Raw genomic sequence first — 23,309 nt, 5'->3', positions numbered from 1 at the left:
GTGTTTTTGAGTAGTTAGCATCCATGTATCTCACCTCCTTTCTCTCTGGGATTCAGCAGTGTAATTTCTTGGTAAGTTACTTACATAAAAGTGACATTTATAATAAAATAAAGTTTTATATATATTTACCAAGTAATTACATGATCAGAGCCCTCCCGCCTCCGCTCTAATGGACATTATGCAATCCCGCCTCCCCTCTAATGGACATTATGCACCTATTCTTCCCCAAAAGTGGCCGGGATCTGTTACTTACACCAAAACAATATGAGTGCTACCACGAAATGTTAAAATTTTTAAGCTGCCGTGAAAGGTAGGAACTAATAGCAATGTAATTACTTGGTAATATGTATAAAACTTTTATTATAAAAATGTCATCTTTTAGCTGGATCATTAAACCATCTTACTTTTAGTTCCATCTTTGAAGTAGCTTTCCATATAGTGGACATTCCAGACTTCTTGAAGTAGTTTTCAGATTCACCAATGGGCCGGAGTTCATTGCACATATAGTGTGGATTCCACAATAAGCTGTACACAATTGGTTTTAGATTGAGATTCTGACCACAGTACCACTCTTGGTGTGTCACATTTCCTCCACAGTATGTGACATCTAAAGTTGCCGAGGCATTTTTTATTTTTTCTTGTATTCATAGTTACTGCAGTTTATGCTTTGTAAGTTTTTATGTAACATATGGTCTTACTTTTCTCTTTTAACCTAATATGTTAAGAGATGATCTTGTTCTAATTTAATTTTTGATAGTTTTGAAGAGATTTCTTAAGTTTTTCATGCTTGGAATGTTATCAATTCTACAGCCTTGTACATTATTGTCTTTTTTTCACTCCAGTAAAATGTTTTTTTTTTTTTCAATTGTTATGTTGTCTTTATTGGGCAGTATGAATGTACCTTGGACATTATTCATTGTGTTTTTATTTGTAACTTTTGAGTTTTGTATAGATTGTATTGCAGGAACTCTGATTGATTTTTGATAGGTACTTCAATTAGTTGTTTTTGCTTTTAATTGTCTGAAAGGGTTTTGGCTGATGAATATCTGGTTAACAGGCAGTTTTCAAGACTTAGTGAAGATATGAAATTTTCACTTTTCAATATTGAGAACCTTGTTCAGTTCTTATTTCCAAATAAGGAATCATAATGTGGTAAGATTTAGATCCTGCATGAATTTAGTTTTCATTTTTGTTGTTATTACTTCAGAAGGTTTTAAAGTGATTTCAATTTGTTTATTTTGACTGGAAAAATCAAAGTGGAAAATCAAGGGCATATTGGAGATCGAAGATTGTAGGTTTTTATTCATGATATACAAAGGTTCCCTCTGTCCAGGGTGGCCTTTCAAGGGAAGCAGCAATAATGCTACCTATAAAAAGGCAGCTGCCCTTGTAGACCCACCTAAATATAACCTTACCCTCAGTGCCTTAGGGTTTTCAGTCCATCAAGACTGGCTCCAGCACTGAGAGCAAGGTTTGACAATGTTTCCCTCGCTTGGTTACATTAGGTACTCCAGTTTTACAGGTGGAGGGGCAAGCGGTCCACCTCCACCCTCCATTAAAGTTTCAAGAGCGGGATTTTCTGTAATCCAAGCCATTTTAAGGTCATCATGATGTGTTTTGATATTAGGAGAGAAAACAAAAAAGTTACTCAGAGAAGGAAAAAAGCCTTAACAAAACTTTGTTAGGTCAGCATCTAAGACACAGTTTCCAGAGCTTTGATATCTAGCATCATCAAAGCATTAGGACATTGATTTTCAGTTGCCATCCTCAAAACCCCACAACAGCATTGGGTAGAGGATATGGGGTAAGAGAAAACAAACCATTGCCTTTTATAAAAGAGTATTCCCAGCATAAGCTCGAAGACAGGTTGAAATAAAGTAACTTGGTGGTCAATTTGTGATAGGTAGGTGAGTGGCCTGGTATCACCTACTCTTTTATAATTAACCCAGCATTTTTTCCTTTGTCCACCATCTGGTGTATACATATGGCTGTGCTCTTCACAGGTTTGCAATCGAAGCTTTATGAAGTATTTCTCTTGGTTGATTGACTTTGCTTGTATCTTACTATGATGGGACTTTCTATCATGGAGGTTGTACAGAATAATTGCATTTTTCAGAACATCAGAGGTGGAGGAGATAAGTTTTTCTTTCTGTAAAGTTAGGGGCTACAGTCCAGATTTGCCCTGCAAGAAATGTGCTGGCTGATCTTTCCAGTGGAAGAGGTGCAGGGATGGTAAGAAGTGCTTACTGGTTTCTTAGAATGGGGTTTGCACCTTACCTTTGATACTGCCAAACCATTTTGGTTTCTTGATATGCCTGCTAGCCCTACCACTTTTCCACCCCTCCTGTTCATTTTCCCCTGGCTTCCCAGTCCAAAGGGGCTATGTGCACATAGTCTCCAAAGCTTTTGCTCTCTTACTATGAAAGCCCAGGACAGGAGCACATACAGGTGCATGTATATAGTTTTACTGTCCATTCCTGCTCTGCCCATTGTTCTGGGCATGGTGAGTCTTTAGATTACTTGAAGACAGCATGGCTTACCTTTGCTATTCTGGGTGAACTATAGTTCTCATCATTCTGGGACTCCCTGGCTTTGGTTGAATATTTGATTACTCCTGATGTTTGTGCTATTTTTCCTCAGAAAGTCAACAATACTTACCTTCCTATCACCACTGTGATTCGTGTTGGAGAATCACCTACTGTTCTGCCTGTACCAGGTACTCTTGATCTTTGTCATTGGCCTGAGCTGGATAAATATGAAGTAGTGCACTTTGTTCTCCACCTTGTCATTGCCAGGTAGAATTAGAAATATTATGTACATGGCTGACTGCACCTTATGAAGCCATATAAATGTTGAGAAATATTGGAGTCCTTCCTCTGACAGACACTGAAAGAAATGAGGATGCTGATAAAGCAGTTAAAGTTGGAATCACTGTAGGTTTGTGGTATTCATTTTTCCAAAGAGTGCCAACATTGAATTAATATTATCCCAAATTTGACCCATAGGTATTTGATATTGTTGTTGTTGTTATTCTGCTCCCAGCCAATAGGAGTCCCCCCACCATAGCTTTGACAACAGTCAAAAATTGCCAAAAATATCTGTAAGCCTGCTTGTGGGTATAAATATGGTATAGTTGTACCCCTGGCTTTGTTTGCTTTTTTAAGAATGATAGAAAGCTATACAGAAATGTCAACGAATAAATGAACTTTGGACAGCTGCTGTATGATTGACCTGCTGCTACAAAGAAACTCATTTGAGAGATTGAGAAACTACAAACTGAACGGCATCCAGACGGCCATTCTGTTCAACAAAAGGAGCTTTGTAGTCTTGCGCACCCAACAAACTCAGGCGTCTGGAATGGGATTACACTTGTGCTCAGAAGTCACCCAGGTACTATATGAGCCATTGAGGGAGGCTTTGGACTAGTGTGGTGCTTAAGGCTGGTTTTCTGCTTTCTTAATTTAATCAAAATAAGTAACGATAGATTTGAGTTTTTTTATCCCTCCCTCTGGGCTTCCATCAATGAGCATTGAGATGTGGTACTTTTATGCCTTGTGAGAGTTTTGTGGTACTCTGCACATAACAGCAGGGTAGACATGAGTGCTGACAACTGTTCTTTAGCACCAAAGGGCACAAAGGCCCAGGAGTAACCCCCCCCCTTTTTTTTAAGATATGTTAACCTGAAGTCTTTACAGTCCCACCTCTAACCATCTCCACATTTGATCTTGTTTACTGAAGGAAAAAGTGAGGGGTTGTCAGTCAAATGAGCTACTACCACTACTTAACTACCTTGTTAAAAAGCTTCAGTGATCAAACCAGTTGGAGCTGTAGTATATCTATGTAAAAGACTTCAGGCAACATACCTTGGAAAATGAAGTTTATCTTCCAAAATTACAAAAATTATTTTACTTCACTTTGAACCAAATTATACCTTCCTGAAAAAAGGACAGAATAGATATGGTGCACAAAGCTTGAAATTTATTATTAGGCTAAAGTAAGTGTATACAGTGTATATTATGAACATAATGACTAGACTTACCGGCACCCTGCAACATCAACACTTGAAAGATACCCAATCACTAGCTTTCATAATGGAAAATGCTTGTTTCCATGGTTAAATTGCTAAATAGTACAAATCTCTAAATTATTTATAGTTTCCTTGAATATTAAAACAGCTAAATCCCCAATTTGTCTTTTATGGGGTGACCAACAATAGTGCTAAATTACATTTATTTATCATACAGTATTGAACTATTTTATGCTGTATGCTTACATGATCCAAGATGAGCAATTATTTTGTAAGTTAAAACAGTTCATTTTGTAAGGTAGTTCAGAACGGTACAGTATATAATGTAATAATCCACGTACTAAAAATTTGACATGAGCTTGCCTCACTAGTATGCTAAGAAATTACAATTCTGGTACATGCCCAAAAGTTACCTTTTTCTTGTTATTGCAGATTTAATTTGCAGTAAAGGCTTTAATCAAAGATGTGTAATTCCTGCTTAACTATAGTTTCATTGAAGTGTTAGTTACAGCATTTGTGTAACTAGTGAGTTGTAAATATACTTACTGTAAGTGTTGTTTGAAATTAATTAAAAACCAGTGTAAAGTTCACTCAATAAATCTTGAAGGATTCCAATACACTAAGTTTAAATTCATTGTACTTTTTAAGGAAATTTGAGTGTGCAATGAAAATCCTTGCTCAAAGCTTTCTTCCATATAGAAAATAAGGTAACGTTTACCACAGAAAATTGAACACTACTAGGCACTGATGCTTTAGAATTTTCCCCTGCTGAATGTCTGAATACGATTTATTTGCCTCCTTGTACGTTTAATGGATGTGCAAAGAAATATTACAACTAGATTTTGAGATAAAGTTATTCATTCTAACACCATGAGAGTGCATGTTTTTAAATGTACAAATATTTTACTGTAATGATTAAATATTTAACAAGAAAGTATAAAATGTATTACAAAGTATTTTCATGGAAGTGCTCAATAACTTCACAAAAGCTCTTTAGCTGACTTGGCTCTTACAAGTAGAACATTGTTTTCAGTCAATAGATTCACTGAACATAATAATATGTTTAATACAACAAGGATTGTTTTGATCAATTAGCAGCACTGGACAGCTATTATGTAAATTAAGTTTTCTGCTATTGATAATCAGACAAAGCCCAATCATTTTACAATTATGTCATACACAATCAAAACATACAGCAACAGCAAAGCTTAGCTTATAAGCCTGAGAAACAACAGGAAGGTATAGTAACAACTATAACCATTTTATTCTTAAATATTCCAGTAAATTATAAAAATTTAAATCAATAAATTAAATCATTATTGTTAATATACACCACATAGAAATGAGACAACTTGTCTTATAAAACTAAGCTAAATGAGGAATGGTAGGAAGTAGTACGGCACTAATAAATTAACTTTATACAGACTAGAATGCTGGTATAAAATATTTTCTATAGTGTTACAGCATGGCATACTAACATTTTAAAAATGTGCAAATCCATAATAAAGTATTGTATTTGAACATTTTATGAGTCATGTAAAAGGAAATACTGCAGCTCAGCAAAGCCTTGCCTTGATATGGCACATAAGTGGTATAATAAACCAAAGATATATAGTAATTTTCAAACTTCCTAGCTCCATGGTGACTTACAACTACCAGATAGGAGATGGCTCTGTTATTTAAAATGACTGAAAATGGATAATTGCTGAAAATATATACTATCCCAAGAAGCTGATAAAAGCTCCTAACACTAGGGATAAATGAACTTCATATAGTAATACCTCTAGTTAAGTCGTTTCAACATAAGGTGTTTTTGATATGACAATTTTTAAAAAAAAAAAAATTATATAGGGAATAATAAAAAACAACTTATGATGTCCAGCTATATAGTCTCTCCATCCCACTCAGCACATCTATGTCACTCACCAAGTAGATATAGTACAATACAGTATACAGTACTACATTCTTGTAATTTTCTTTTGGTTTTTTTCTGCATTCTTTATAAATAATATGCATAAATTTACTGTATTAAAAAGATAGCAAAATATTTAACTATTGAAAGGTTTATTGTAAAGTTTACATTTATCAGTTATATTATGGGGTTGCTTATAGGAGTTTATAGGGTGTCTAAGTCATTTTTTCAAAGGCTTATTTGGCTTGGGTTGTTTTTTGACTTAAGTTGTGTTCTTGGAACGAGTTACCGACTTAATGTGAGGTATTACTGTACATAGGTAAAATAATGTACATATAGTAGTAAATAATAAAATACACAGAATATGTTGACAGGCCAGTATATCAACTTGATAACCTGGTTATACAATAACATAGTACAGTACTGCAAATGCTTTTAAGACTAGAGAGTGTTCTTATTTTTCCAAATTAACAATGAAGTATGACACATACTCGGAATTGTATTAACACAGCACAGTACTCTTTTCTGGACATTGAAATCGTAAACACTGTTGTGACATATTTATATAAAATTACGATAACATATAAAACTGCATGTTCACCTTAAAGCTGAAAACGTTATAGCCATTCATGCAAACACAGAAAAATGATTCACCTCAAGTTGAATTCTTAGTAATTCAATAAAGCATTTTGTGTTGAAATGATATATTTACCAATACTATTTCATGATTCCTGTTATTTATATAAAACTAGTATTTCCCAACTAATTACATACATATCTACAGTATATGCATCGTTAAGTAATTGCTATGTTACAATAAATTGTACAGTAAACCCCCTGTATTCGCGTTCTTACAATTTGCGGACTCGCCTATTTGCGGATTTCTCTATGGAACATATATACACATTATTCACGGAAAAATAAATATACACATTATTCACGGAAAAATTTGCCCATTCACGGTATTTTTCACGGAGAAATATTCATCAATTACTGTATTTTCATAATTTTCATGACTAAATGCACTTTTTGTGATAAAACTATTAAAATACTCAGAGTATAAGCATTTTTAGAGTTTTTTTTATTTGAACTATCAAAATAGTTCTAAATGTTTTTGGAGGGGTTTTAAGACTCACAGATTTTAGCTATTCGTGGGGCCACACATCTCCCCGAATACTGGGGTTTATTGTATAGCAATTTGTGTGGTTTTGCATCAAAGTGAATAATGCATTGCAACAAACTCTGTAACTGCACAATGCTAAAATATCTATAAACAGACAAGGTCTCTCTCTCTCTCTCTCTCTCTCTCTCTCTCATCTCTCTCTCTTTTGCCTCTTTAGCAAAATAAAAGAGGATGAAGTTCATCTTCTACCTAAAAGATTTTTTTTATTTATTTGCTGTGTCATGCTCATATATTGCTGCAATCATTCGGAACATCAAAACTGATAGAACCTTGTCTAAAGGATCCATACAACCACGTTGAAGCCATTTAGGAATGGTGGTTCTGGCATGACTGAAGCCAAGTTTCTGGAGAATGTAGTCGACACCATAAGGTTCAAGATTTTTAGTTGCCCATGATAGTAATCTGGAAAAAAGGAGAAAAGTTAAGAAAGCACAAACACACACAGGCAGTCCCCTGTTTACGTCAGGGTTCTGTTTTTATGCCGCGACGTAAGCCGAAAAATGGCATAACCCGAGAAATCGTCAAAAATCATAAGAAAACCTTACTTTTTCTCCTTTGGGTGTCTTGAAAATGATGTACCTGCATTTTGATTGAGCTTTTTGCCAAAAAACTCCAAATTTTGACCATTCTGCCATTTTGGAGCCACATTAAAGTTCCAGTCTTTCGTCGGACTGGCGCTGTAAACCTGGAATATGCGCTTTAACCCGGAAAATAATTTTTTATGAATATATTTAAGAACAATATAACCTCAGAACCATGTAAGCCGAGTCTGACGTTACCCAGGGACTGCCTGCATATAGCTATATCTATATACTGTATGTAAATATATATATTCTTTATATCTATATATCTATCTTTATATATAATCTAATCTTCATATATCTATATAAATAAAGGCAATGCCACGAAGGAAAGAGAAATGATGGAGTGTTGCTAGGCATTTCAACTTAATGTCCTTTACTTAGCAGATTGATAGAATTATAAAAATAAGTTTACAAAGAAAGCTCATATAAGTGACAGATGGGGATTACAAAGGAAAATATGTATCTGGAATCCAACACAGTTGCAGAATTAGCAGACCTACCAAAACAGAAGTTTATATTTAAGAGGTTTTACAAAAGATTAGGCCCAACCGCTCAAAAGTAGGGACAATTCAATTAAAAGATTATACAGGGAAAGGTACTGACCACCAAAATTTTTTACTTGACTTGTCCCTGCTTTCGAGCAGTTGGACCTAATCTTTTGTAAAAACTTCTTGAATATATACCTCTGTTTTGGTAGGTGTACTAATAATTCAACTGTGTTGGATTCCATGTACATAGTTTCCTTCATAATCCCCATCTGTCAATTATACAAGCTTTCCTTGTGAACTTATTTTTATACTTTCATCATTCTGCTAAGCAAAGGACAGTGAGTCGAAAGGCCTAGCAGCACTCTGTCATATCTCTTTCCTTCATGGCATTGCTTTCATTTATATAGATATATTATGGATTACATAATATAGATATATATGGATAGATATACAGATATAGATAGATGTAGATATATACATATCTAGATAGATACATATAGACAGATTTATATCTCGATAGATATAGATAGATTTATATCCAGATAGATATAGATATATTTATATCAACACATATAGATATTTTTATATCTAGATAGATATAGATATTTTTATATCTAGACAGATTTATATCTACATAGATACATATAGATATTTTTATATCTAGATATATATAGATAGATTTCTATTCCAAATAGATATAGGTAGATTTATATCTAGATAGATATAGATAGATTTATATCTAGATAGATACAGATAGATTTATATCTATCTACATATATATAGATATATTTATATCTACACAGATATAGATATATATATCAGAGAGATATAGAGATATATATATAGATCTCACACACACACACACACACATTATATATATATATATATATATATATATATATATATATATATATATATATATATATATATATATATATATATATATATATATGACAGATACCAATAGATATATATATCTTAGATCTATATATATATATATATATATATATATATATATATATATATATATATATATATATATATACACATACATATATACACATACATACATACAGGGTGTTTCGAAATTGAGCTCCCTCAAACTAAAATTGATATAGACAAAACAAAAGTAATTCAAAACAGGTATTTTATTTAAGTTTCTCTCTGAGTATTTAATATTTTGTGTGACCTCCATCTGCCTGTACCACAGCCTGCATTCTTGAGGGGTATGATTTCAGCAAATCGCAAACAGTTGAGCCTCCTCTACAGATATAGATATATAGATAGATATAGGTATCTAGATATATATCTCTAGATAGATATTTATATCTACATAAAGATAGATTTATACCTAGATAGATATAGATGGATTTATATCTAGATTTACATCTAGATAGATATAGATAGACTTATATCTAGACAGATATAGATATATTCATATCTACAAAGATATAGATAGATATAGAATATATATATATACACACACACACACATACATACATGCACACACACACGCAGTCCCCGGTTATCCGTCGTTTCTTTTTCCTTCGTGGCATTGCCTTTACTTACAGCATATATTCATCACATTCCATATTTTCGTGATTCAGTTATACATATCTATTTATCTATATAAACATATATACACATGTATATACATATACACATTTACACATACTGTATATACATACACATATACAGTATATACATAATATATACAATATATATGTATATATATATATGTATATATATGTGTGTAATATATATATATATATATATATATATATATATATATATATATATATATATATATATATATATATATATATATATATATATATATATATATATATATATTATTATATATATTCTGTATAATATAGCTCAACTTTTGCATCTTCTGTTGTATAATGTAGCTCAACTTTTGCATCTTCTGTTACAATTTAGACCTGCATACTAATGCATCCAATCAAATATTTAAATACAATTATGTGAATATACAAAAGTGCTTCATGTGTTTTCTCACTTGAACTACATGAATAAACCAATCATCTATATCATGCAATATTTACCACATGAGTAAAGTGCCAGCAAAAGCCAACATTAGTTAGGAAAGACTTCCCTCCATCAGCAGGCAATTACCATTTACTGACTCTAAATTCCTACTGTCCAATGGTGAAAAATTCCAAATATTCATCACATTCTGACACAACATCTTTCTGTATCTATATTTAATCAGTACTGTACTGAATTAGCATAGCAATGCAAATTTATTATGTACAACATAAAAGATCAATATCATAAGCTTTACCTGACAGTTGGCTCCAGGTGCCAAGTTGTGCATGTAAACTCTCGCCAGTCTTGCTGTAATAACTGGGTAGGCTCATTCACTCTAACAACTTTTGGTTTTTTGTCTATTCCATCCTTGCTGTCATTTTCAGACCCCTGTTAACATAAAGAAATATATACACTACTGTTTTTTTGTGAATACCACTGCATAACACACAGCACCAGATAAGTCTACTCTAAGCACATTATCCTGTGTTATCTTCTGAAAGTTCAGTTCTAACCAAAAAATAAATTTCTTCCCTCGCTCGTGAAGAGACTACAATCTTTAGAAGTTATTCCTATAATTTAATGTTTTTAATAAAGCTTTTCATTTGCATGAAATATTAAATACTGCAGTTATATAAATTAGCATGAAATGTAGTTAATGTTTGCCAAACATATTCAAGTCTTTGTAACATGCTTAATAATAATAATAATAATATTAATAATAATAATAATATTATTATTATTACATTTTATAAGAATAACTTACATTTCGATATCAAGATTTTTTGTTTATTTTCATGCTATTTTACATTATTTATTGATGATACATTGCATAAGAAATAAATCATCCTTGAGTTTTTTGTTTATTTTAGGTATTTTAGGTTTTATCAAATTATAATTATTATTAATTATTTTGAGTCTTCTCAATCTTCCTTATAATTCTTGTCTCTTCTGTTTATATCATGGTAGAGAAATACATTAGCAGCTTATTAAAGCACTCTTCATTCTCTATGGCACAACATGATTATAGTGGCCCAAGTGTAAGCCAAACCCGCTTGCTAGGACCGAAGTTATTATGAGAATACTATCATCCCCACTCTAACCATGTTATGGGCAAACCGGATAGAATGCTTAGAGTCCTATCCCCAGAACCAGACTCCCCCAGGAATCCGTGGTCCAGCCCTAAAGAATAGTTCCGCCTGAAACACATGGGATAAGCTTGTAGAGTTCAACAGCAGGTTACTGAGAGGTGTTTTTTCTAGCGTCATACTTTAGAAATTCCTTGTCATCAGTGTTCCAACAGTCAGATGGCTCTTCTCAAGATGGGCAAGATGATTCTGGAGACAAGGGGTGCGGGTGGCAGCATGTAAAGGTAACACTTACGCAAGGTTAGGTTCCAGAACACCTCGCACAAGGCGAAAATTTGCATAAGTTTGGTACGGTCCCTAAAAAATGGTAATACATACAGTAAATGCTTATCTCTAGAGTTTAAACCCTAAATATGACAAAATCATGCTCTCAAAGCATTTTAATTTCATTTAAATGTTAATACCATACTGTAATTCATATTTCATTACAGTACCGAGAGAAAGAGAGATGGGGGTTGTCCTATGTTAAGAGGTGAAATTATTTATGAATTATTACGGAGAAAGAAAATAAGAGAGAAAGAGAGAGAGAGATGGGGGTTGTCTTTACGTTAAATATCAAGAGTTAAATTATTTATGAATTATCATAGAGACATGTGAGAGAGAGACAGAGAAGTTATTCTTACATTAAATATCAAAAGATGGAAATTCATGATTTATGAAAGAGAGAGAGAGAAAGATTTTTTTCAGTACATAAACTTTGACAATCTGTGGGCAACATTCCCCTTCATCATATGTCAAGTTAATTGACAGTTAAACCCCCTCCTTGCTCGAAGTTGACAAGAAAAGATTTGGAAAATCCTGATATGATATGTATTTGTTTAAAGTTTTATATAAATTACTATACAAATGTGAGAAGTTGTAATTATAACATGGAAAATATGAAAAAAAAATTGATAGCAAAGTAACATCACATTTATGTATGCATAAAAAATCTCTCTTATCTCAGTGAGAGAGAGAGAGAGAGAAAGATAACAAAAATACAACCCATACATCAAAGAAAATCCCCCTCGATTTGGGACCACCTTGACATGGTGAGGGGGCGCTCTTGAACCCCAGGAATGTTCCCAGGTTTGAGTCCATGAGTCCCATATACTGTTAGATATTTCTTTGAATTAATTTTTGTGGAATTTTGCGCTTTTGCTAAAATTTATTGTACCTGATAAACAGGAAAAGATATTATATCTGGGAATGGGTTTATATCCGACGCTAAATAGTGGGAACTGTGGTAGGACCAACAGCTGCCTGATAACATTCGGACCTGAGAGATATCAGGCGGAACTATTCTTTAGGGCTGGACCACGGATTCCAGGGGGGTCTGGTTCTGGGGATAGGACTCTCGGCATTCTATCTGGTTTGCCCATAAAACGGTTAGAGTGGAGCTGATAGTATTCTCATAATACCTTCGGTCCTAGCAAGCAGGTTTGGTTTACACTTGGGCCACTATAATCACGTTGTGCCATCCCCTATGGGGTAGGGTAGGGTAAGGTTGCAGACAATTGGGAGTCAATTCTCACTTGTGCCATTGGTGGAAGAATAAACCCCATGAAAGGTTGATGATATCTTTTTACAGTTTTCAGGTTTATTATTATTTTTGTACCTCTCAAATCTTAATGTCCTAGCATTTATGAGGATTCCGTACCCTGGACCCTCTGATGGTGCTGTTCTGGCACAGATGATGAACTCTGCACACACCTTGGAGTTGTTCTCCAAATGTTGATGACTTATCCAAAAATTAATTGACAAAAGCAGTAATAACAAATATCCTGATCCCCCTCCCTTGGACCCTCTAGCGTACTTCACATGATGACTTTAAGCAAGGACATGGGCTTCTCTAAGAATCATCAAAATTAAATCCTCAGCACAAAGAAGAGAAAGCCAGGTTGTGTGAAAAATTTGAGAATGCTCCATATAGAAGACTTACCAGTCTGTTGTGATTATGAAATGATCTCGACAGCTCTGAAATCATTTGGAACTGTTGTAGAAATCAGGATGAACTTTATTGATATTGAATCTAAATGGGAAGTGTGGGTTACCTTTAGTAGCCATGATGAGGCTCTAAAGGCTAGTAGTATGATAAATGTCATATAAATAGGTCAAGCTACAGTATAAGGAGCCTTAACAGATAAAGTTCCCAAAGACATGTATGTTTATGTGCCATCTAAACGGGCTCAGGATAAACCAGAAAGAAACCAGAATGCAGAAGTAAGGACTCCTAAACCTCCTATGTGGGTGGCAGTTTCAGCCAAGGAGGAAAATTATAACTACTATAAATTTTGCAGGTTTCTTCAGAAAAAGGTGGGAGGAATAAAGAGCAGTGATATTTCTCGTTTTTGGAAGAACACTGTTCTTATTTATGCCAAATCCACAGCCCATGCATATATGCTGACCTTGTTGGACATAAAAAATGATGAAATGATTACGAAGATCAAGCCCCACTCAAGCTATTATGGGAGAGGAGTACTACTTGATAAAGACCTTTATGACATGACAGAAGAAGAAATTCTAGAAATGAGTCCCACTTCAGTTTGGAGTGTGAAAATGACTGGGTATGAGTACATCCTTTCCAGCAAAGACCAATGCAGTGCTATCATTGCTGTAAGTTTGGCCACCCATCAAAAAACTGTGAAAATGCTAAAATTTGTATAAACTGCTCTGGTGTCTGTCATGATGTGAATGTAATAGAAAAGCAAAATGTGTTAACTGTCAACTGGAAAATAAATCTAATAAAAAAAATCGTGAATTTACAAATTTGAACTGTCTGTACTAAATAAAGCCAATGCAGAGCATATAAGTATCGGTTTTGCAAAAAGACAATTAGGACAACAACCTAGGAGCTCTGCTCAAGTTCTTAAGCCACTACCCCTCTCTACCACAAGGGGTGCAGTGGCAGCACCCTCTAATGCAGCAGGTGCATCAACCCCTGTGGTAGTGGCCCAGCCATCTGGGTCTGGTGCACAATTCTCCAAGGAGGATAAGATGGCACTTAACCCAACCACCTTGGAATTTTCTCAGGCAGACTCTCTGCCTGATGTAATGGAGACAGAGAAACAAAAGTACCAAAAGAAGAGACATTCCCCCCTCATCCTCTCCTCCAGTTAAATATGCATCACTTGGTAATAGATACGAAGTACTAATCTCGATGCAAGAACCCCAGCCTGAATTTAAACAAATTGACAAGAAAGGGAAACAAAATGACACCAGTAAATCAACAGATAATAAACCAAACCTGTCAAGACCAGTCCTTTCCAAATCATCTCTTCATAATACTCATAAACAAAAGAGAGTGAATGAGAAAGCTCCATTCAAAGGGCCTTCCACCAAGCCCAAAAAAATAGTTTTCACATCAGTACTACAATGGAACTGTAGAGGTCTTAGGGCTCGAAGTGAAGAGTCATGAGAATGCAAATATGGGGGTTACTAACACTGATTTGCACAGTCTACACAAGGACACGGCATGAAGAATTCTGACAGGAACATAAACATTACAACACCACTTGATGGGAAACAGGTGATTACAACACCACTTGGTGGGAAACAGGTCCTAGCAGGTTGGCCAAATGTTATTTTTTTTTTTTTTTGTATGCTGATTACACCTAATGGCATGAATATATAAGCTACTTCAACAGCAGTAGGTAAGATCCATTCCAAGTAATTAAAATTATCATTATTCTTAATACATCTGTATGATTTGACTTTTGCAAATGGATATCTGTCAGTGTAACAACCTAACCAGGGCCAAGAGTTTTTCTATCACACACACATATGTGCAAGTTAAAGAAACAAAAGTGGCAGCTTTTTAGGTTTTTGCTGAAACAAAAGCCAGAATAGTTTGAATTGCCGGAAAACACTGAAAGGTGCCAGGAGATCAGAATTCGACAATGAGCTTATAAACTGGTTTAAGCTCTGACATAGTGAAGATGTAATTGTTTCCAGGGAGATTATTATGGAGCAGGCCAGAATTTTCATAAGGAACTACAGTCAACCTAACAAATGTCAATTATTCATAAGCTTTGTTCTACTTTTGAAAATACAGCAATATATATGTGGAATGAGCTGGCAAGACCGTTTACATATGGTTCTTTTTTTGGGGGGGTAATTTCTGTCATCCAGGATTTTCTATGGTCTGGTCCCAAGGGTGCCAGTTTAAGGGGTGCACCGACTACTGAATTTTGAGGAATTATCGAATTTTAGTTATTAACAGTTTTCAACTGTTTTATGTCTAAATAAACATATCCTGAGGCAATAATGCTAAAAAAAAACTTTTTAGATTGGTTTACTGACAATTTTTTTCATTGCTTGTACGGCACTGTGAACCACAAATTTTAAAAAGATTTGTAAAAAAAAGTCTCTATGAATAATTCTGGATAGGATTATGTAGGTTATACACTGTTTTGGACTGTTATGTGTAAAAATAAACATAAAAAGATTTGTAAAAAAAGTCTGTATGAGTAATTCTGAATAGGATTATGTAAGTTATACACTGTTTTGGACTGTTATATGTGTAAATAAACATATCTTGAAACATTATTGCTAAAAATAATGTTTAGATTGGTTCGTGGACAATTTTGTTTATCGCTTGTACGGCACTGTGAATGACAAATTGTAAAAAATTCTGTGTAAACCAAATTTATACAAAAATAATTGTTACCCACTAAAATATCCCATTCTCTATAGTAGTAGCATCATAGAGAAAATGGGTTATATATATTGATATAGGGATAACTTGCTCACGATGTCCTAATTCTCTCTGGATTCTTGAAAGTCTAAAAAGTATTTTGTTTTGCTGTTTTCTAAAAACTAAATGCTTGGTTCTCCAAGACAACAGAACCAAATTCAATGAAACTTTTACACAATGTAGTTTAACCATATATCTTTATTTTGTTGTTAGGAAAATAACTTTTCTGTGCAACTTTTATTTTTGCATATTATTTTTGAAAAGTGACGTCATGATTTTTTTTCAACTGCATAACAAATGAACTTAAGAGGTCAAATGTCAATTTCCCCATGAGAGAATTTTCATTATTAGTTGTAGAATAAGTGGTAAAAATCTGAAGCAGATCCCTTCAATCATAAGGTAGAAACAGTCATTTACTTTGTAATGGGACCTTATGGCGTCTGCACTCCCCTTAAAGAGGTTGGAATGTACATCATTAATACAGCAGCCAGCATTACCTAGTCAGCACTTCATTACTATTCAACATAGGCATTATAACATCTGAGCAGTGGTGTCTTGAAGTGAAGGTCATTCATCATTAAAGACAACCCAAAACTTTATACATCTTTTATAAAATATCAGGTCTGTATATCACACTGGCAATATTACTAAGCCTTCAAAATGACACAATACAGAAATAGACTACTTACCACCTTTATTTTCCTAGCCTATTTAATGCAGCAGAAATACAGTTCATATTAGAAATATTTCGTGTTAATATTGAACTTCTTTCATTCAAGCACTCAACACCCAAATATAAAGCTAACTGTTTCATGTTTTACAGACAATAATAAAGTACATAAATAAATCTTACCATTTTTTCTTTAGTGTCTTTCACATATGATGAAATAAGATCATGAAGGAAAAAGAAATTCTCTGCATCAACAGCAACAAATATGTGGTCTTGGAATTCAGTTACCAGTGCACATTCAACTTTAGGTTTTTCATCTGTTGAAAAAATGAGTTAATATTATTATCATTATGGAACAAACCAGGCTCTTTTAAGTTGCAAAGCAAGCCTCAACAAAGCAGAATGCCCATATGGGATAAAAGAAAAGAAGATGAAAGAAGAGGGATTAGGAATACTTATTAATAACAATAAAATGGATTTTCATGTATAAAGCTAATGACAAAAATACCCAAAACTTATTTAATAAATATCAACAAAACCATGGAACAAATTAATAATCTAAGCATTAATAATAATGGGTAAAAAAAAAGATAAACAACCCATACATGAACAAGCATTCTGACAGTGTTCCTAAAGGACTACACATTTCCTTTGGATCACACTCTCAACCAACTTCTCTTTACAAATGTTCGGACTAATGAGAACAGACAGAGACAGGTGAGCAACCTATTGATATGAATTTCTGTGCATGATGGTCTAGTTTTGTAGAGTTTGACTGAAATCGCTTAAACCATGTACTGTATAAGTAACTGTGATGTTATGGTAACTGCGACAGATATGCTGATGTATGAACATAAGTTCTTCCTTATTGCAAATCTATGTATGATGGTCTAACTGTATCAAATCTGGATATGAAATACCTTAAAGTGTGTAAAAGGGACTGAGATGACAAGGTAAGTGTGATGCAATGACAAATGGATGATATCCCTTAATGCACACCTATTCATGAGGTTCTACCTTTTTGCTGAATTTTACAGAAATCCCGTAAGTCATACAGGAATTGCAATGCAAAGGTAAGCATGACAAATACAATGACACACAGATAGAGGTACAATCTCTATTTATGCACATCTGCCCATGATAGTTTACCTTTGTATCAAGTTTGATAGAAATCATTTCAACTGTATGCTGAGCTGCGATGATATAAGTGTGACATGAGCACTGATGACAGACAGATGGACAACTTTCCTTCTTGCACACTTATGTACAAAGATAAACCATTTGTACCGTATCTGACTGAAATCACTCAACTGTGTAGTTGTGATTACAAGATAAGTGTGACAGACACAGACAATCTCCCTTTATGCTCATCTATATACAATGGTGCAGTTGAACCAACTTTAACTGAAATCCCTTAAACCATACAGAAGTTGTGATGACGGTAAAAGTCACACAGCAGGACAAACACATGGACAAAAGGATGGAAAAACCAAAGATACTTTAACTTTGTCAAGAGGGGGCAATTAACACACAAGTTTACTACCCATAAAACCAGTGCAGTGACCCTTTCAGCTTTGAGCCACATCAAAAGGTGTCTGTGGTAGAGCATAGTCATTCACAATCACTGCTTAGGCAAATAATGATGGTTCCCTTTGATAATTCTCTCTCTAGTTACTTGTCAAATTACATGAAAGTTCACCATCTTCAATTTACCTTGAGTAAATTCACTACCTTCATTCGCTTTGATGAAAATTCACCATGAGGAAAGTTCACTGCCTATATTGTGCCAAAAAAGATTTGATGAATTAAGAAAATATTTTATTTCAATTTACTTAGACTTACATTTAAAAGCATAAAGGATTTAATACTGATATGTATACTATTTAAAAGTATAAAAACTGTAATAACAAATATATCCTAACCTTCTCAAACAGGCAATGGTACAATCATCATTTTCTGTACATGAAGGACTTCAAGTCAATCTTTACTAGTCAAAGCAGAAAAACTTCTGTGACTGGTGCTTTGAATAGGCACAGATCCTTTAAAAGAACTTATAATGATGTGATGCTAGAAATGCATATCTTTAGCTATACATTTGCCTTGGCTTACATTTTTCACCTTCAGCATTTAGATATTTCCTCTTCATTGGCCCTCAAAGACACTCTACCAGCTATTCAATAAGGAAATGCCTTCAAGATCCATTAGGCCAGCTAACTGGGACTTCTCTCTAATTTTAAAGAGCTTGGCAAAACCTTGATATGAACCAGTGTCTCAAGCCTCTTTCCCTGATCTCACTCTAAAAACAGCTTTTCCCCTGATGTTTGCCTCAACAAAAAGAATAATAATGCTCATGACATGTCCAGCAATGTCTGGCATTCCAAGAACTGGAAGATGAATGACATCTTTGCATCTGACTTTGTGGCCAATAATCGACCTCTCAAACATCACAATCAAATTGCAGCGCATTTTTTATACTAATCAACTTTTACAGAAAGGTTACTCCTCATAAGTGTTTAAATCCTAACACTTTAGTACAGATAGTTGTGTAGGTCAAGTTTTACCATTAGTGCTTGAAGTACAATATTGTGGTCAGGATCAAGGAACTTGTTTACCTCATCTTCATAACTCTTTCATTCTGGCATCTTTCTGAGTATGGATTTCCAAAATCTCTTGCTCCTGTATCTTACTCAGATTAATGAATGTAAATTCCCTTTTTTTGTATCAACTACCATACATTTCCAGTTCTCCTAATCTATCAAAAAGCCGGGTCTAGCCCATAACTTGACCCTGTGTTCACTCTAGATTTCACAGGTTCAATTATCTCTCTCTTTCCCAAGCACTTCTACTGGTTCCTTCATCCCTGACTTTTCTTGCCGGTAGCTCCGCTCCTTTTCACGAGCTGATATGCGGTGATGGGTTTTTTAAACAAAATTAGTGTTTCTATTCTTCTTCTCAGCTTAATCCCTAGTTGGGGTCTTGTTTTTAATGAGCCTTTTCCAGGAGTTTCTTACTTTCACTGAACAACTGATTCCATAACTTGTTTTTGTTTGTTTTTTAAGATGTTTACGGGTGGATGCTCCCAATTCCAATCCCCTCCCCATTTATTCATGATTATTCCTATCAATAGCAATACAAAACTACAAACAATAACCTCAGAAGCAAGTCCCTTACCCAAGGTAAATTTCTCCCATACACATGCACATTTTTGCATACAACAATTTTGTGAGGCTTCTCTAACCAAATTCTTTAAAATCATTTGAGTTCACTTCACCTCCAAATTCTCCTCCATTACATTTTTATTCAGTGGCCAAGTCAAAAGAAATCTTTAATCCCTATTTAGGATCACTTGATTTCCTCTTATTCCTTCCCCTTCCCCATCTCATTCCTCATTGTATAAATACTGTACACATTAGTTTCAACTTAAAACTAATTCTGTTAGAGCCTAATTACTTTTTTCAGTATTTTCCTTGAAAAATTATTTCCCAGTATAATATTCTCATAATGAAAACTTTGCCATTTCTATCTTCAACTAAGCCTTCTCTCTTTACCACATTTCCCCTCTCTATTTCCCAATTTGTCTTTTCACTTTCAAATGTTGCCCATTCTTGCTTCCACCTAACCACCTCCTCTTCCCACTTCCCACTTTCTTTACAATGTACCAGTTTCTATAGTCTAACCAGGCCATGGTCACAGTATGTGAAAATGTTCACAAACACCCACAGTTACTTTATGAGTATGGTGCCAAGCCAATGATGGTGCCTAGAGCAAGGTGATGCATTTATAATGGCTCTTTGAATTTCCTTTAAAATTAATGATTTCATTACAAACCTATTACATTTACCTGATTTGCTCATCCCGGGCCCCACTGTTCTGTCACAGCTTCTCAGACTTCAAAAGAAATAAGGCATTGGCCCTCCAATGTACTAGCCTACAAGTAATTATACAAAATCTGGAGTTTCTGGGATCCATGCAGATGCTCAAACAGGCTATGTAAAAGTAATGGGTTTGTACTGAATACAACTGATTAAAAATTTTTTTTTTTTTTTTTTTAGACAGAATAACGTACAGAGGCTGAAAAAACTAGATGAAGGTCCTTGACTGCTAAAAAGAATTGATGTTACAATGAAACTAGCCAATATTAAGACCAGCAGTAATTTAGAAAATAACATTTATCTATTAAAATATATTGCTTGCCTCTCATGAATCCTATTTTCTGAGCTTCAGAGCTGTGAATTACTGTATAGGTGTTTTGAACTGTGACTTAAGCTGTTACTCACTGGGAGTTAATAAGACAAATGAAAATTATAACCATAGGAATAATACTATTACTGTATATTATTGGCTAAAAAAATCTGTTTATCACAGCTTCAGCAGTCATATTTACCCATAAAATCTGGTGTTGTTGCAGATTGCAAATGCTTGGTATTCAAATGAATCTGCATTGAAGGAAGAGCAAAAATGGTTTCAGAAGAATGATTATGATCTTGTAGTCTAGTTGATGCTCTTTTTCCTTCAGAAGACGAAGAAAGTAAGCTATCACTGCGATCCAGAGATGGAAATCTGTCAACATCTGTATAAAAAAAAGTAAAAAGTTATCAATTTACTATACTAGTGTATCTAAATCATTAAAATAATTTTCAATGATAGTTATAAAATTCCACAAAATTAAGACATTTTTATCACATTAATTCTGAAAAAACATGTACACACCTCCTTAACTTAACTTAAAAGTCTAGGAAGCCTTATGTCTCTATTGATCTCATTAACTGTTATCATCAGAAACATCTATTTTAAGTTCTCCACTGATAAACATTCCCAACCTTGCATGCTCTTGACACCTTTTGTTCAACTCTTAAATAATTTTTGCAGTTTGTTCCTTCAATCCTCCTACTACTCAATAAAATTAATTATTTGGATACTTACCTACTGTTAAAGTTAGCTTACATCTTCGTGCCATTAGGTGTGATTCGCATTTAAAAAAAATTCAAAAAAACGCTAACTAACATATTAGGACTGTCTCTGCAGTCACCTGTTTTCCCACCAGGTGGTGGTGTCTGTACAGTCAGAATTCTTCATAACCACCCACTAAGATGTGGGGAGGCTGGGTGGGTTTCCACTTTAACAGTAGGTAGTACACAAATAATTAATTTTATCATGAAAATTCTCATTATTTGGAATGACTTACCTAATGTTAAAGTTAGCTGACTGCCACACTGAATGAGGATGGAGGGTTGGTGCAGCCAGAGAAACAGCGTGCAGCCAAGCGAGCTAAAAGCTTTTTCAAAAGGGGAGGAAAAAGCTTCTCAACACTCCTGCCTGTTGTGTGATCCTTACTGGCAAGTACTGTAGCCACACGTTGGAACCACAACAGGGTGGAAGTTCCTCAGAGCGAGACTTGTCAAAGGATCCTTACTGGGAAAAAAGGACTCTATCTCGTAGAGTACTAGTGACTCCTGTGCCTGAGTCGAAAGCCCATAGCTGACAGTCCAAAACTAAAGGTAATACCAGCTTCATATACAAAGGTATGCTCCTATACACTAATGTGTACCTTCATGCTCCCAAAATTCAAAAACAGGATTTCCTAACAACTAACGATAAGATACAAAGCAAGGTTACTATCATATTTGATTCAGGCATCCCCAAAATAAGGGACTAAGGGCATTTTATACCTCATGTACAAACACAGTTGCAAGTACACTACACTATTCGTGTTAAAAGCCAAGCTATTAAACACTAAACAGTTTCCTATCTTGCTCTTTTGACTGTTCACCCATCCCAAAGGCTCTACAGTACATCCATGAAAATGCACCTTACCATAATCAGCGTTAACTTTTTATTCGTTTAACAGGAGCCAAGCAGAAGTAAACTACAGGGCCAGTTAACAGATTCATCTTCAGCAAAAGGAAGTGAAAAGGGAACCACGTGAGCTAAGCACTGCTTAAATACTAAAGGGGAATTAAAACAAAAACATGGTTGAAACTCCTAAAGTCTAAACAGAGGAACTCAGACAGAAAAGGTGACAATGCCAGAACATCAGCAATGATGCCACGAAATGCTGGGAGACAGTACTGGATTGAGAAAGAGAGGATTCTTGTATGATGTCATCATGTAACCTTGATGACAGTTGGTGTCATCTGCATGGATGGGGAAGTTAGAGGTTTCTTGCATGTCACCACGTAACCGTGATAACAGATGGTGTTGTCTGCACAACATTTGCGAGAAGCGAGAGTTGTTCCACCACCCAGCTAATTCACTCTACATAAGGAAGTGGCTGAAGAGGAATAATTGTTACAAGATGATACAGGGGGGAAATGAGAAAGAGGGGCGGAGGGATATCGTCTGCACAGGGATGATATCAGGAGAGCAAAAAAACAGAACTGACAGTGCGACTCAGAACTACTGAAGCAAATGTAATATGTCTACATCCTTAAATAACTCTATGGTTTATACCCATCTTTATCACTCACTAAACAGGTGACATGTGAACTAGCGAATGCGAGAGCCAAACAACAAAACAACTCATAAGGAGAGACAACTGAAAGAGTTGGCGAAGGGCACAGACCTTGCTCC

General features: G+C 34.6%; 1 protein-coding gene across 1 annotated transcript; it reads right to left on the bottom strand.

Annotated features, from left to right (window-relative positions):
* Positions 1-3,961: 3,961 nt before the first annotated feature.
* On the bottom strand, positions 3,962-21,325 carry LOC136833779 (bridge-like lipid transfer protein family member 1). The gene is made up of 5 exons (XM_067096031.1): positions 21,124-21,325; positions 16,923-17,056; positions 16,759-16,776; positions 10,503-10,636; positions 3,962-7,524 (listed from the first exon to the last, which is right to left on the bottom strand). The coding sequence occupies exons 1-5, from the start codon at positions 21,179-21,181 to the stop codon at positions 7,326-7,328; spliced, it is 543 nt and encodes a 180-aa protein (XP_066952132.1). The 5' UTR covers positions 21,182-21,325; the 3' UTR covers positions 3,962-7,325.
* Between the last annotated feature and the right edge of the window lie 1,984 nt (positions 21,326-23,309).

The sequence above is a fragment of the Macrobrachium rosenbergii genome, chromosome 52, assembly GCF_040412425.1.
Source record: "Macrobrachium rosenbergii isolate ZJJX-2024 chromosome 52, ASM4041242v1, whole genome shotgun sequence".
NCBI lineage: Eukaryota > Metazoa > Arthropoda > Malacostraca > Decapoda > Palaemonidae > Macrobrachium > Macrobrachium rosenbergii.
The sequence above is the reverse complement of the archived record's forward strand: the minus strand, read 5'-3'. Positions and strand labels throughout refer to the sequence as shown.

Coding starts and splice junctions, on each gene's coding strand:
- LOC136833779 (XM_067096031.1), bottom strand. CDS start 21,181: ATGCAGATTCATTTGAATACCAAGCATTTGCAATCTGCAACAACACCA. Junction 17,057..21,123: donor AACAACACCAGATTTTATGG/GTAAATATGACT, acceptor TTTTTTCAACAG/ATGAAAAACCTAAAGTTGAA. Junction 7,525..10,502: donor CACCTGGAGCCAACTGTCAG/GTAAAGCTTATG, acceptor CCTTTTTTCCAG/ATTACTATCATGGGCAACTA.